Raw genomic sequence first — 16,081 nt, 5'->3', positions numbered from 1 at the left:
ATGAAAGCAACTCTGGACATAAAGAGCTCTTTGGTCCTGTAAACTAGAATGTTGTTCTATTGCTTATCCCCACCAAAATATTTTCTGATGGAAAGAAAATATTATACAACTATTTTCATAAAACTGTATTATGTTTAATTCTACACTTGTGTTTTCTATTAACCTTCCAGAGAGTTGTAACATATTTTATATCTTTTACCTTCCATACTCCAGCTGGAGAGCTCTCAGTCCTGCCAGTAAGGCATCTTTATTTACTCGACTTAAATCATCTCCAAGAATAACCAGACATGAAAGACCTGTGTAAGTCATTGCTATGTGCCCACTATCATAGGGGTGAGGCATACCAGGACCCTTAAGGGGAAAAGAAAAAGAAAGAAATAATAAACCATCATAAGATATTACAATCATGTATTCATTTTTTATTATTAAAGAGGTAAAGTTCATTTCCCTTCACTAATTATGGTTAGACTGATCGCATCCCACTCAACTTTTCTGGATGAAACTAAATTACTGCACAGCTCTGCTACCCTTGTAAACAGCTCGTCAGTAGGAAGCTGTGGAACAGGACTACGCCAACACTGATTCACGCAAGAGTTAAGCGAAAAGAATCAAATGTGCTGAACCATATCTAAGTTTATCCTGACACACTACTGGGCATTAGTTCCCTGGCAGTTGGGGGAACTCTCTGTTAAATAGCCATACCTCTACAGGTTCTTTCTGCAAAGATTTTAGAACCTAATGATCTACAAGTAGAAAGTAGTGTGAAGGATTATTTGTAATCTCTCTGTCAGTTGACTAGTTACATGGTACAAAGCCAAAAAGGAGGGAGATTGATACATCTGTCCTAAAATTATTATTTTTCCTTGTGATATTTATTAGGTACATCCTGGACTATACTGATGCATGACAACACAAACCACATGTAACAAGATGACTTTGGATACTTAGGATGGTACTTAAGATGGATCAATTTGGAAGAACTGAAAGATGAGTTTTTTTTATTTTAAACAGGATAAAAGAGCTATTTCTGTACTGAGCAGCAAAGATGGACAAGTTTTTACAGCACATTTTACTAGGATTATGTCAATTGCCATTTTTATTTTGCAATTCATATTAAAAAGACATGCAAAAAGCAGTACAAAAACAAGTTAAATGAGATTATGTTGCGGGTACACAGTATTTTTCAGGCCAAATCATGCTTGTTTTCCAAGCCAGAAAATGTTATTTTAAATAAGAAGCTAGGATAAAAATACCTATTGCCCACTGTTCTCATACTAGGGAATCACATTGCAGTAGGCAGGCACAAAACAAGGTGAACGTGGCTGCAGCAGCACTGAAAAAGCTTTAGCTACTCAACAGAGAAGGTGAAAAAGTCACATGGGCAACTATGAAGAAAACTAAGTTTCCAAACATAGAATCATAGAATGGTTTGGGTCAGAAGGGACCTTTAAAGATTATCTAGGTCCAACCTGGATGATCACTAGATCAGGTTGCTCAAAGCCCCATCCAACCTGACCTTGAATACTTCCAGCGATGGGGCATCCACAACTTCTCTGGGCAACCTGTTCCAGTGTCTCACCACCCTCATTGTAAAAAATGTCCTCCTTATGTCCAAACTAAATCTACTCTCTGTCAATTTAAAACTGTTGCTCCTTGTCCTGTACTACAGGCCCTGGCAAAAAGTCTTTCTTCATCTTTCTTATAAGCCCCCTTCAAGTATTGAAAGAACGCAAGAAGGTCTTTTCCTTTCTTCTGCTTTTTGCTTCTGAGCTTCTTCACACAGTCGCGTCTGCCCAGCGACTACCTCACCTTCCCAGATGTCATTGCATAACGGGTACAGTGCTCTGCAAGGGAACCTGGATGATGACAAACATGATAGTTCTCCTACCTTGGAGGTGTCAGCGAGGTCTAGTCAGACCACCCCCCACATCAAAACCTCTGCAGTAAAGAATAAAAGACGGGTCACTGTCATAGGCGACTTGCTGCTGAAGGGAGCGGAAGGCCCAATATGCAGACCGGACCCGCTACATAGGGAGGTCTGCTGCCTCCCTGAGGCCCAGGTTAAGGATGTAAAGAAGCAGCTTCCTTCCCTGGTACGGCCCTCAGATTATTACCCCCTTTTGATCTTTCAGGTAGGCAGCGACGAAGTAGTGAGAAGAAGTCCAAGGGCAATGAAGAGAGATTTCAGGATCTTGGGACGACTGGTCAAGGGATCGGGAGCACAAGTCGTGTTCTCCTCTATCCCTCCAGTTCCGGGAAATGATGAGGGGGTAAATAGGAAGAGCCAGCAGATCAATGCCTGGCTCCGAGCCTGCTGCTACCAGCAGAGCTTTGGGTTCTTTGACCATGGCTTGATTTACAAGACACCAGGCCTGCTGGTAACGGATGGGAATAGCTTATCTCGCAGGGGGAAAAAGGGTCCTAGGACAAGAGTTATCAGGGCTCATTGAGAGAGCTTTAAACTAGATTCAAAGGGGGATGGAGATGCAACTGGGCTTGCCAGAGAGGTGCCTGGGTGTAGTAGCTCAGCACTTGTGGGGCAGCGTGCTAATATTTTTGAGAACCAGAAGGCCTACCACCCCTCAAGGGTGAAAACTACACATTCAACTCCCTCTCTGAAATGCTTATACACCAACACACGCAGCACGGGGAATAAACAGGAAGAACTGGAGATCAGTGTGTGGTCATAGGGCCATGATCTCACTGCAATTACTGAGACATGGTGGGACAGCTCACATGACAGGAATGCAGTCATGGATGGCTATGTCCTTTTCAGGAAAGATAGGCCAGCAAGGCGAGGTGGTGGAGTTGCTCTTTGTGTGAGAGAGCATCTGGAATGTATTGAGCTCTCCCTGGGGGGGCGGGACGAAGAGAGGGTCGAGAGCTTGTGGGTAAGGATTAAGGGGCAGGCTAATGAGAGGGACACTGTTGTGGGTGTTTATTACAGGCCACCTGATCAGGATGGGGAAGCTGATGAGGCCTCCTACAGACAGCTGAAGGTAGCCTCACAATCACAGGCCTTGGTTCTCATGGGGGACTTCAATCACCCTGATACCTGCTGGGAAGGCCACACAGCCAGGAATGTCCAGTCCAGGAGGTTCCTCCAGTGTATTGATGATAACTTTTTGACTCAGGTGGTGCAGGAGCCAACAAGGCGAGGAGCACTCCTGGACCTAGTACTGACAAACACAGAGGGACTGGTGGAGGACATTAAGGTTGGGGCAGCCTTGGCTGTAGTGATCATGAGAGTTCAGGATCATGGGTATTATGCACAAAACAACAAGTAGGATTGCAGCCTTGGACTTCAGGAGGGCTAACTTTGACCTCTTCAAGAAACTGCTTGGAGAGATCCCATGGGCTAGGGCTCTGGAAGGTAGGGGGACTCAAGAGAGCTGGTTGGTATTCAAATACCACTTTCTCCAAGCTCAGGATCGGTGCATCCCTAAGAGCAAGAAATCGGGAGACCTGCATGGTTGAGCAGGGAGCTTCTGAAAAAGCTCAAGTGGAAAAAGGGAGTTTACAGCACATGGAAGAAGGGACTGACCCCTTGGGAAGATTACAAGAATGCTGTCGGAGGATGCAGGGATGAAATGAGGAAAGCCAAAGCCTCCTTGGAATTAAACCTGGCAAGGGATGTCAAGGTCAACAGGAAGGGTTTCTTCAAGTATATCGGAGGCAAAAGGAAAACTAGAGAAAATGTGGGCCCGCTGCTGAATGAGACAGGAGCCATGGTGATGAAGGATGCGGAGAAGGCAGAGTTACTGAATGCCTTCTTTGCTTTGGTCTTTACTGCTCAGGCCAGCCCTCAGGAGTCCCAGACTTTGGAAGTAACAGGAAAAGTCTGGATGAAGGAAGACTTCCCCTTGGTTGAGGAGGATCAACTGAGAGATCAGTTAAGTAAACTGGATATCCACAAGTCCATGGGTCCTGATGGACCCAAGAGTGCTGAGGGAGCTGGCGGAAGTCATTGCTGGGATGCTCTCCATAATCTTTGAAAGGTCCTGGAGAACAGGCGAGGTGCCTGAGGACTGGAGGAAAGCCAATGTCACTCCAGTCTTCAAAAAGGGCAAGAAGGAAGAGCTGGGGAACTACAGGCCAGTCAGCCTCACCTCCATCCCTGGAAAGATGATGGAACAGCTCATTCTGGGCATCATCTCAAGGCATGTCGAGGAAAAGAAAGCTATCAGAAGTAGTCGACATAGATTCACCAAGGGGAAATCACGTCTGACTAATCTGATAGCCTTCTATGATGGCATGACTGGATGGATAGATGAGGGGAGGGCAGTGGACGTTGTCTACCTTGACTTCAGCAAGGCGTTCGACACGGTCTCCCACAGCATCCTCATAGGGAAGCTTAGAAAGAGTGGGCTAGATGAACGGACAGTGGGATGGATAGAAAAATGGTTGAAAGACAGAGCTCAGAGGGTCGTAATTAGGGGCACAGAGTCTAGTTGGAGGTCAGTGACAAGTGGTGTTCCCCAGGGGTCAGTACTGGGTCCAGTCCTGTTCAATGTATTCATCAATGACCTGGATGAAGGGATAGAGTGCACCCTCAGCAGGTTTGCTGATGACACAAAGCTGGGAGGGGTGGCTGACACAGGAGAAGGCTGTGCTGCCATACAGAGAGACCTGGACAGGCTGGAGAGTCGGGTGGAGAGAAACCTTATGAAATTCAATAAGGGCAAGTGTAGGGTGCTGCACCTGGGGAGGAATAACCCCATGCACCAGTACAGGTTGGGGGCTGACCTGCTGGAGAGCAGCTCAGCTGAAAGAGACCTGGGAGTCCTGGTGGACAACAGGATGACCATGAGCCAGCAATGTGCCCTTGTGGCCAAGAAGGCCAATGGCATCCTGGGCTGCATCAAGAAGAGCGTGGCCAGCAGGTCGGGGGAGGTCATCCTCCCCCTCTACTCTGCCCTGGTGAGGCCACATCTGGAGTACTGTGTCCAGTTCTGGGTTCCTCAGTTCAAGGACAGGGAACTGCTGGAGGGGGTGCAGCAAAGGACTACCAAGATGATGAGGGGACTGGAACACCTCTCTTATGAAGAAAGGTTGAGGGATGTGGGTCTCTTCAGTCTGGAAAAAAGACGGCTGAGGGGGGATCTTATCAACACTTATAAATACTTAAAGGGTGGGTGTCAGGAGGATGGGGCCAGGCTCTTTTCAGTGGTGCCCAGTGACAGGAGAAGGGGCAACGGGCACAAACTGGAACACAGGAAGTTCCATCTCAACATGAGGAAAATCTTCTTTACTTTGAGGGTAACAGAGCATGGGAACAGGCTGCCCAGAGAGGTTGTGGTGTGGAGTCTCCTTCTCTGGAGATATTCAAAACCCGCCTGGATGCATTCCTGTGCAACCTGCTCTAGGTGATCCTGCTTTGGCAGGGGGGTTGGACTAGATGATCTCCAGAGGTCCCTTCCGACCCCTACCATTCTGACATTCCGTGTAATGGAGTAAACCAGTCCTACTCTATGAAAGCTACCATCATGGTCTTCACAACCCGAGTCTTCCTTTAAAGAATTAACACTAAGGATGCAAGGTGAGGGAAAGCTTTCAAACATTTATATCTAGTTCAGTGACCTGATAATGCTCCATAACACATTACCCAGAACAACTATTTAAACTTAACTCACAGCTATCAACAGTTTTTGCTGACCACTGCAGAGACAGCTAAAAAGCTACCTATGCTGCAAAAATGTAGGCATGATCTTTCCAAACACTAAAGAGTGCTCCCAAACATACTGCTACACAGGCAGAGTCAGACTTTCAAAAAGTTTTTTTCTCACTTGGTATCAGTGTTATAAACATGGAGTGTTTCAGCCTTGAGAGAATACAGCATTGTATAGGGAACACAAAACAGATTTTTTTTTTTTACAAGTGAAAACATATGTTACCTCACGCACTCTTACAAAGAAGTTCTAGGCACTGGATTTAAATCTAGCCCCTAAAACTGATTTGTAACACTTTATAAATAGATTGAAAAGACCTAGGCCTGTCTGAAACTGTAAGGAGACTGTTACCCCCTAATTTTGAAAGCTATTTTAAACTCAAGTAACACTAAATATGAGAGACCAAAGAATCTGGAGGCATTTCAGAAAATTATTATTTTCTAATTTGAAACAATTCATGTTTAAATGCACTGATAAAAGTGGCACTCTTAGCCTTCATTTAGAGTTAAGAATGTTAAGGCTTGTTAAGACTGCATGGGGAGCTGGTCAAGGGGATATGGTTGTGCTTCATTTTTGCTACCATCCCAAAGAGCTGCATAGACGCTACAATCAAACACTAAAAGGATAATGGTAAAAAAAAAAAAAAAAAAAGAGAGAACAAATGAGTTGTCCTGGTAACATTTAGTAAAGTTGGGAGGATCTAACATATCCCCTGCTTTTTTTTTTCTATTACCTAAAAGTGTCTCTAGTGATAAAAGATATTTGTCTAGTTCCAGTATTGCACCTTCTCAGAGTCCAAAAATTAAATCACTGTAGCAGCATGAAATAAATAACTGCCAACACAAATCCAAAAACCTTACAGGTTTCTTTTATTTTTGAAGACACAGATTTAATTGAGCATATTTTAATGACAAATAAAGAAAAACAACAAGACTACTAAACATAATTCAAAGTTATCACAGTGGACTTTAAGTATTTCTTTCTTTGAGTAATTTCAGAACATTTTAGGGGAACAACTCTGGAAATACTTTAAACCTTTGTATGCCAATAAATCAGCAGATCTGATCCCTTTAATGCAGATGCAATAAAAAGTATTATGATGCTTGAATAAAAAGCACATCCCTCTGCAAACAGTTTTCCATATATAACAACCTTGTAATTAGTTTCCACAGGTTACATGATTCTACACTTTGTTTCTTCTACAGATTAACTAACAGGTTATGAGACACATGATGGGCCGCAGTGCATTTCCTGAAAAGAGAATATTTATGCTTGAAGCATGTACTATTGGAAATTGAGTAGTAAATTAAAACACCAGAAAGTGCTGTCAAACTACAATGACGCTTTCCAGTTCTTTTGAAATCTTCATCTTCAAAGGGCTTTACAACATCTCAGAACTATATGCAAAACTCATTCTTCAAGCTTTATGCACTGGGGAAGATTTGAAAAAGTTTCCCAAAAGTATGTGCTCTTTTTAATGTACTACATGGCATGGCATTGACTCACCAGACCTTTGGGAAAACATGACCGATACATTTTTATTATTTTGGTTTCAAAAATTATGTCTTTATTGTTTTAGGTTTTGTTTTAAGCAGAAATTTTCCTTCTTTCCTTCAAGCTCAGTTGGAGGTAAGATTGACACTGAGGTGAATTCCAATTAAAACAGATGATGACTTCATCTTACTACTACAATTGAAGCTCACTGCAGACACCATCTCTAGTGTAAAGGGGCTAAATACCAAAGCAAACCAAGAGAGAGATTACCTTGTCTGTCACACACTGCTGTAGCACCTGATGTAGAGACATACAAAATTGTCTTTATAATTATTTTTCCCTTGTTATAAAGCATAACTTCTAAATATTACTACTATGAATACTTGGCTGACAAGAAGAGGCATTAAGTGGTTATTACTCTATTGTAGATTAACATTCCCACAAGCTACTCAGAAACGTAAAGCTGTGCTGTCAGAGTAAATAAAAATGAGGTCAAAACAAGATGCTTCATACTCAAGCTAGTTCTAGCAGTTTTACACTCATCTACAGTCATAACCATATCAGATGTCCATCCTCGCTTTCAATTTTGTATCCCAGTATTCATACTCATATCTAAAATTTTTTTATCTGTCCTCTAGAAAAATCAAATACTTGTTCATAATTTAGGACTCTCAGATGTTTCATCCACTCTTTAGTGGATCTGCCTTTTCATTCTCAAACGCAGCACAGAACTTCTGTATCTTTTTCATAGTCCTTCCTGCACGCTGGCCCCTATTTCCATCTTCCAACCTTATCAGGCCTTCTGTATCATCTTTAGCAGCCTCTGTTCACCTCCTTTCTCCCCTGTATTAAGGGCAATTTCTTTTCCTATACAGACTTAATTCTCTTGAACCTCAGTTCCATGGGCTTAAAAGCATCCTCTCTTATGGTCTCCCACCACAGACTGGGATGAGCAAAGCCTTGCCTGTTTTTGAATGGATACCAGGTACAATCAAACACCCCATGTTTCATCAAAGGAAGAGGAACACTGAAGAACAGCATGTGCTGTACCACCTGATACAGAGCTGTTCTGCCCTTCACTTCCAGGTCCACAGACAGTTGTTGACCTGGAGAAGTTTCCCCTCCCCAGTTATAGATCAGAGAAGTGAACTGAGACAAGCCACAATTTGTATGTCACTGCCCCTGGAAACACAAGCAGTACCATTTTTAAGAGTACTGCACATTTCTTAAAATCTCTGCAATTGCTTCAGTATACTAACAGTGCAAAAAACCATGTTTCCCAGATTTTCCACAATTCTGTAGTTAATATTAAAAAAAAAACTGCCCGTGATCATTTACTGCCTAATTGAAAATCTTTTTCCCCCACACTTAACTAACCTTGGATGGATTGAATGGCATCCCTAAATATGAAGAGCCTCTGAATCCACAGCGATTCAAATTTGAGCCTAGAAAAGGAAGAAAAAGAGAGAGTCAACTAATTTGCTTTGCTGAAACATTCATTATAAACCATAATTCTCCAGTCAAGATCAAAACCTGTTAGTTCAACACCATTCGCAGTATTACCAGCATCTGTATGTGTCCTTACAGTATATTCCCAACCTCATAGAATTATAAAATGTGCTGGGTTGGAAGGGACCCTTAAAGGTCATCTAGTCCAACCCCCCGGCAGTAAGCAGGGACATCTTCAACTAGATCAGGTTGCTCAGAGCCTCAGCAAGCCTGGCCTTGAACGTCTCCAGGGATGGGGCCTCCACCACCTCTCTGGGCAGCCTGTTCCAGTACCTCACCACCCTCATTGTAAAGAACTTCTTCCTAATGTCTAATCTAAACCTACCCTGCTCTAGTTTAAAACCATTGCCCCTTGTCCTATGGCTACATGCCCTTGCAAACAGCCCCTCCCCAGCTTTGTTGTAGGCCCCCTTCAGGTACCGAAGGCCGCTATAAGGTCTCCCTGGAGCCTTCTCTTCTCCAGGCTGAACAACCCCAACTCTCTCAGCCTGTCCTCATAGGAGAGGTGCTCCAGCCCTCTGATCATCTTCGTGGCCCTCCTCTGGACCCTCTCCAACAGGTCCATGTCCTTCTTGTGCTGAGGACTCCAGAGCTGGACACAGTACTCCAGGTGGGGTCTCATGAGAGCAGAGTAGAGGGGGAGAATCACCTCCCTCGACCTGCTGGCCACAGTTCTTTTGATGCAACCCAGGATGCAATTGGCCTTCTGGGCTGCAAGTGCACATTGTTGGCTCATGTCCAGCTTTTCATCCACCAGTACCCCCAAGTCCTTTTCTGCAGGGCTGCTCTCTATCACATCATCCCCCAGCCTGTATTGATAATGAGGAGGAGTGTCCTGACCCAAGTGCAGGACCTTGCACTTTGGCCTTGTTGAACTTCATGAGGTTTGCACAGGCCCACCTCTCTAGCTTGTCCTGGTCCCTCTGGATGACATCCCGTCCCTCTGACATGTCAACCGCACCACTCAGCTTGGTGTCATCTGCAAACTTGCTGAGGGTGCACTTGATCCCACTGTCTAAATCACTGATGAAGATGTTGAACAGCACTGGTCCCAGTACGGATCCCTGAGGGACACCACTCGTCACCCCTCTCCATCTGGACATCGAGCCATTGACCACTACCCTCTGTGTGTGACCATCCAGTCAGTTCCTTATCCACCGAACAGTCCACCCATCAAATCCGTATCTCTCCAACTTAGAGAGAAGGATGTTGTGGGGGACCGTGTCAAAGGCCTTACAGAAGTCCATATAGACGACATCCATTGCTCTTCCCTTGTCCACTGATGCAGCCACTCCATCATAGAAGGCCACCAGGTTGGTCAGGCAGGACTTGCCCCTGGTGAAGCCATGCTGGCTGTCTCGAATCACCTCCCTGTCCTCCATGTGCCTTAGCATAGCTTCTAGGAGGATCTGTTCCATGATCTTCCCAGGCACAGAGGTGAGGCTGACATGTCAGTAGTTCCCAGGATCCTCCTTTCTAACCTTTTTAAAAATGGGTGCAATGTGTCCCTTTTTCCAGTCATCAGGGACTTCACCTGACTGCCATGACTTTTCAAATATCATGGAGAGTGGCTTAGCAACTACATCAGCCAATTCCCTCAGGGCTCTGGGGTGCATCTCATCAGGTCCCATAGACTTGTATATGTTCAGGTTCCTCAGGTGGTCATGAACCTTGTCTTCACTTCACTCAGCTTGTTATCATTATGAAAAGGAAAAAAAAACCAAAATAAAATAAAACAAAAAAACCCCAAAATAAAATAAAACAAAGAAAACCAAAAGCAAACTGGGTCCTGTTGTAATGACAAAGCAAGACATTTTTTCTTTGGTGGAAATATATTGTTCATGCCAGCATACAAAATGCTCTCAAAAATCTTTAAAAAATTACTCCCCTGGAAAAGTGCGGAGAGTTAACAGATTTTTTTTCTCTGCTCTACATTCCTGCCTGGTTATACTATCTGTTCCTAAATAGAATTGTTTTAAAATACTTTGCAACATGTACAAGGACAAACAATTTACAGTTTTAAGCTAGTACTGATTTAACTCAATACAGTCAGAATGAAATACTTAAAACAATATGAAAGACAAATTTTTAATGGAGCTATTCCTCTCCCACCTAAAATTCAGGTACAAAAACATTTTACCAATCAAACATTTTTCAGTGATTCAGATGTGACTTGTTTTAAATGTGACATGGTATCTGAGCATGAAGTACAGAGAAGTGTGTACCGCATATTGTCTAGAGCTAAGTACAGGTTTCCAGGGCTCAAATCCGCTTCTGCACCGCAAAATCTCAACTGCTTCACTCCTCAACATCCAAAGGTAAAATCCTAATGAGTGCTCTAATTCATCAGCACCAAGGTGTTCTTAAATTCTCTCCCTCTCCCCCCAGCTTCAGCCTCAAATCTAAAAATCCTCATGGAAATTCGGGAAATTTGCACCAGACTAAGTGAAGAAAAATAGTTATAATGTTGAAAGCCCTAAAAAAGATCACTAAGCAATGTCGTACATCAATTGTAGTCCACTTTATCAACACATTAACTTCTAACTTTAAATACATTCTGCATATATGCAACATCTAAATTTGAAGTACTACAACTGATACAAGCTTCTATGTAATTACAGTGTGCAATTTCTCTATCAGACAAGTCTCTGAATATAACTTCTATGGAGTGAACTATCATTTAACATAAGAAAACACCTGCAATTCTCCACTTCCTCCACCATCCACCTTTCAACCAAAAGTTTTTTTTTAAATGACAAGTGTAATGAAGTCAGTTCATCGTGCATTAGAATCATAGAATCATAGAATTGCTGAGGTTGGAAGGGACCTTTAAGATCATCAAGTCCAACCATTAACCTACCCTGACAAAAAATACTTCTAAACCATGTCCCTAAGTGCCCCATCTACCCTTTTTTTAAACACCTCCAGGGATGGTGAATCCACCACCTCCCTGGGCAGCCTATTCCAATGTTTAATAACCCTTTCAGTGAAAAAATGTTTCCTAATATCCAATCTAAACCTCCCCTGACATAACTTGAACCCGTTTCCTCTTGTCCTATCACTTGTCACCAGGGAGAAGAGGTCAGCCCCCATCTCTCTACAACCTCCTTTCAGGTAGTTGTAGAGGGTGATAAGGTCTCCCCTTAGCCTCCTCTTCTCCAGGCTAAACACCCCCAGCTACCTCAGTCGTTCCTCATAAGGTTTGTCCTCCAGACCCCTCACCAGCTTTGTAGCCCTTCTCTGGACACGCTCCAACACCTCAATGTCCTTCTTGTAGTGAGTATTAAAAACTTCTATCTTATAGTCATACCAACAAAGTGAAAAAGGCTCAAAGAAGGGGACCTCAGCTGAATTCGTACCAGCATAAACAGTCTCAGGTATGGTGGTGACGCCACAGGGCGTTTTTCCCCAGCACATGTTGGAGCAGCTGTCCTTGATAGGGTAGAGGCTTCAATGCAGGTGGAGCTTCAGATGGCAGATACGTCCCTCCAAGCCCTAGGCTGCAAAATTGAAGAGGAGCCAGATGTGCCTTCAAGCAAAGGATCTGGACCACCTGATCCCAAACTATGCGAGACCATCAGGAAGAAGCGAGTCATCCCTGCTGAGGGGGACATAGGCATCCATCTGTCAACCTGACCTGTCATCTAGAGAGGTTTGCTGCCTGCCAGGGCCCTGGATGTGGGATGTTGTGGAGGGACTGCTGAAGCTCGTCTGCCCTCTGACTGCTACTCCCTGCTGTTCTTCCATGTGGGCACAAATGATACAGCCAGGGGCAACCTAGAGAGTATCAAAAGTGACTACAGAGCTCTGGGGGCAGTAGTCAAGGGCATGGGGGCCCAGGTGGTGTTCTCCTTGATCCTGCTGGTGAGTGGAAAGGGTGTGAGGAGCAGGACACTGATAATGCAGGTAAATGGCTGCGGAGCTGGTGTTGGCAACAGTGTTTTGGGTTCTATGACCATGGGGCCCTGTTTGCAGATCAACATTGGCTTGGGAGAGATAGGATCCACCTCACTAAGCACGGCAAAGGTATTTTTGCCAACAGGAGGGCTGACCTCATAAGAAGGGCTTTAAACTAAGAACGATGGGGGAGGGAGAGAGTAACCAACAGAGGGAGTGATGGACAGGGTTGACAAGCAAAGGGCCTGGGATGATGTGACAGGAAGGGATCACAAAATCAACAAAACAGGGCTTAAGCAGGGTCACCTCCAGCATTTGCATGTAAGCAAAGAAGTGCCTACAAGGCACCATTATGGAAAAATCCCCAAAACCCTTTCTAGGAAGTCAATGTGCTGGGGTGCCTCTCTGAAGTGCCTGTACACTAACGCACGCAGTATGAGGAATAAACACAAGGAGTTAGAGATCTGTGTGCAGCTGCAGGGCTACAATCTTGTTGGGTTCGTGGAGATGTGGTGGGATGGCTCCCATGACTGGAGTGCTGCAATGGAGGGATATAGGCTCTTTAGGAAGGACAGGCTGGGAAGATGAAGGAGGGGGAGTTGCCCTTTATGTAAGAGAGCAGTTGGAGTGTGTGGAGCTCTGCCTGGGGATGGATGAGGGGACACCTGAGAGCTTATGAGTAAGGATTAAACAGCAGACCAATATGGGTGGCATTGTAGTGGGCGTCTGCTATAGGTCACCTGACCAGGAAGAACAAGCGGATGAGGCCCTCTACAGACAGATAGGGGCAGCCTCACTTTCACGGGCCCTGGTCCTCATGGGGGACTTCAACCACCCCAGTATTTGCTGGAGGGACAACACAGCAGGACATAAGGAGTCCAGGAGGTTCCTGGAAGGCATCGATGACAACTTCCTGACCCAAGTGACAGAGGAGCCAAAGAGGAGAGGTGCTCTGCTGGAGCATACTCACCAACAATGAGGGTGAAGTGAAGGTCGAAGGCAGCCTTGGCTGCAGTGACCATGAGATGGTAGAGTCCAGGATCCTGAGAGGAAGGAACAGGGCAAAAAGCAAGCTTACAACCCTGGACTTCAGGAGAGCAGACTTTGGCCTCTTCAAAGATCTGCTTGGAAGAGTCCCGTGGGATAAGGCCCTGGAGGGAAGGGGGGCCCAAGAAACCTGGTTAATATTGAAGGGTCACCTGCTCCAAGCTCAAGAGCAGTCCATCCCAACAAATACAAAGTCAGGCAAAAATGCCAGGAGGCCTGCATTGGATGAACAAGGAGCTCCTAGCCAAATTCAAACACAAAAAGGAAGCATACAGAAGGTGGGTGCAAGGACAGGTAACCTGGGAGGAATACAGAAACATTGTCCTAGCATCCAGGGATGAGGTTAGGAAAGCCAAAGCCCACCTGGAGTTAAATCTGGCAAGTGATGTCAAAGGCAACAAGAAGGGCTTCTATAAGTACATAGGAGACAAAAGGAAGACTAGGGAAAATGTGGGCCCACTGCTGAATGAGGCAGGGCGCCTGATGACACGGGACATGGAAAAGGCTGAGGTACTGAATGTCGTCTTTGCCTCAGTCTTTACTAGCAAGACTGGCCTTCAGGAATCCCAGGTCCCAGAGAGCAGGGGAAAAGGCTGGAGCAAGGAAGACATACCCTTGGCGGAAGAGGATCAGGTCAGGGGCTACTTAAGCAAATTGGACATAATTAGTCCATGGGGGGATGCACCCACGAGTGGTGAGGGAGCTGGAAGATGTCACTGCAAGGACACTCTCGATAATCTAGGAACGATCATGGTGATTGGGAGAGGTGCCTGAAGACTGGAGGAAAGAAAATGTCCCTCCTATCTTCAAGAAAGGCAAGAAAGAGGACCCAGGGAACTACAGGTTGGTCAGCCTTATCTCAATCCCTGGGAAGGTGATGGAGTAGCTAATTCTGGAAATCATGGCAGTCTAGTTGGAGGCCAGTAACTAGTGGTGTACCCCAGGGGTCAATGCTGGATCCAATCCCATTTAAGATCTTCATTAATGATCTGAATGATGGGGCAGAGTGTACCCTCAGCAAGTTTGCAGATGACACAAAACTGGGAGGAGTGGATGATATGCCAGAGGGTTGTGCTGCCATCCAGAGGGACCTCAACAGGCTGTAGAAATGGGCTGACAGGAACCTCATGCAGTTCAACAAGGGAAAGTGCCAAGTCCTGCACTGTGGGAAGAACAACCCCAGGCACCAATGTATGTCTTATGTTCCCCTTTGTCTTTTTTCTCTGTATTTCTCCTCTTTCTTTGCCCTCTGGCTTTTCTTGAAGATTTCTTTTCAGTCTTGGATCCCGCTTACTAATTTCAAATACTTTTGTGCTTTCACATTCCTGGGTTTGTTGCCAGCTGGTCGAGGGAGGTGATCCTTCCCCTCTACTCAGCACTGGTGAGGCCACACCTGGAGTCCTGTGTCCAGTTCTGGGCTCCCCGGTACAAGAGAGACATGGACATAATGGAGAGAGACCAGCACAGGGCTACAAAGATGATTAAGGGACTGCAGTGTCTCTCCTATGAGGGAAGGCTGAGATTGCTGGGACTGTTCAGCCTAGAGAAGAGAAAGCTCAGGGAGAATCTCATCAATATGTGCAAATACCTGAAGGGAGGGTGCAAAGAAGACAGAGCCAGGCTCTTTTCAGTCATGTCCAGTGACAGGACAAGAGGCAATGGGCACAATTTAATCTGTGTCAAATGTGCTTATGCAAACTACAAAATAAATTTAAAAGAAAGGCACAGATGTGGAAATCCTTCACCCAGAAAAGAGTTGTAAGCCTACTGGTACATAGCTGTTATGGCCTCCACAGCCAAACAACCAAAAACTCCCCCACCAGCACACGAGGGGGGCCAGTAATGCAGAAGAATGGAAGCTTGTAAGGCAAGGACCAGCAGGAGGAAGAGACTTCCCCCAAAAACCGAGGTGCCCTTGCAGAACTGCTTCACCACTCTGCAGACTGAAGAGGAAAGACCAGTCACATCAGGAGAGACACTGGAGCTGAGTAAGGCAACCTGATCTGCTCCACGTATAACAACCAGGGCAACTAAGAAAAGGCAACGGGTGATAGTAGTAGGCAACTCTCTTCTGAAAGGTATGGAGACACCCATTCGCCAACCTGATGCACTCTCTAGAGAGGTGTGCTGCTTACTTGGGGCTCATATCAGGGAAGTCACAAAGAGACTACCAATCCTCATACAGTCCACTGACTATTATCCACTGCTGTTGTTTCACGTGGGCACCAGTGATACCACCAAGAGCAGCCTGAGGAGTATCAAGAAGGATTATAGAGCCCTGGGAACGGCAGTAAAGGACTCTGGAGAGCAGGTAGTATTTTCATCAATCCTCCCGGTCAAATGGAAGGGGTTTGAAAAGGCCAGTCAAATCTGGCAAGTCAACAAATGCTTACAGGACTGGTGCCACAGCCAGGGGGTCGGCTACTTAGACCATGGGACTCACTTTGAGAAACAAGGTCTACTGG

At 45.3% G+C, this 16,081-nt stretch overlaps 1 protein-coding gene across 1 annotated transcript in view; it reads right to left on the bottom strand.

Annotated features, from left to right (window-relative positions):
- Nucleotides 1–16,081, bottom strand: part of LOC128902113 (geranylgeranyl transferase type-1 subunit beta-like) — a 63,300-nt gene that overhangs the window by 11,936 nt on the left and 35,283 nt on the right. Inside the window, 2 exon segments of the mRNA XM_054184503.1 lie at nt 200–351; nt 8,541–8,608. Coding sequence (XP_054040478.1) covers nt 200–351; nt 8,541–8,608 — 220 coding nt within the window.

Source organism: Rissa tridactyla, chromosome W (assembly GCF_028500815.1).
Source record: "Rissa tridactyla isolate bRisTri1 chromosome W, bRisTri1.patW.cur.20221130, whole genome shotgun sequence".
In the NCBI taxonomy this organism is placed as follows: Eukaryota; Metazoa; Chordata; class Aves; order Charadriiformes; family Laridae; genus Rissa; species Rissa tridactyla.
The sequence above is the reverse complement of the archived record's forward strand: the minus strand, read 5'-3'. Positions and strand labels throughout refer to the sequence as shown.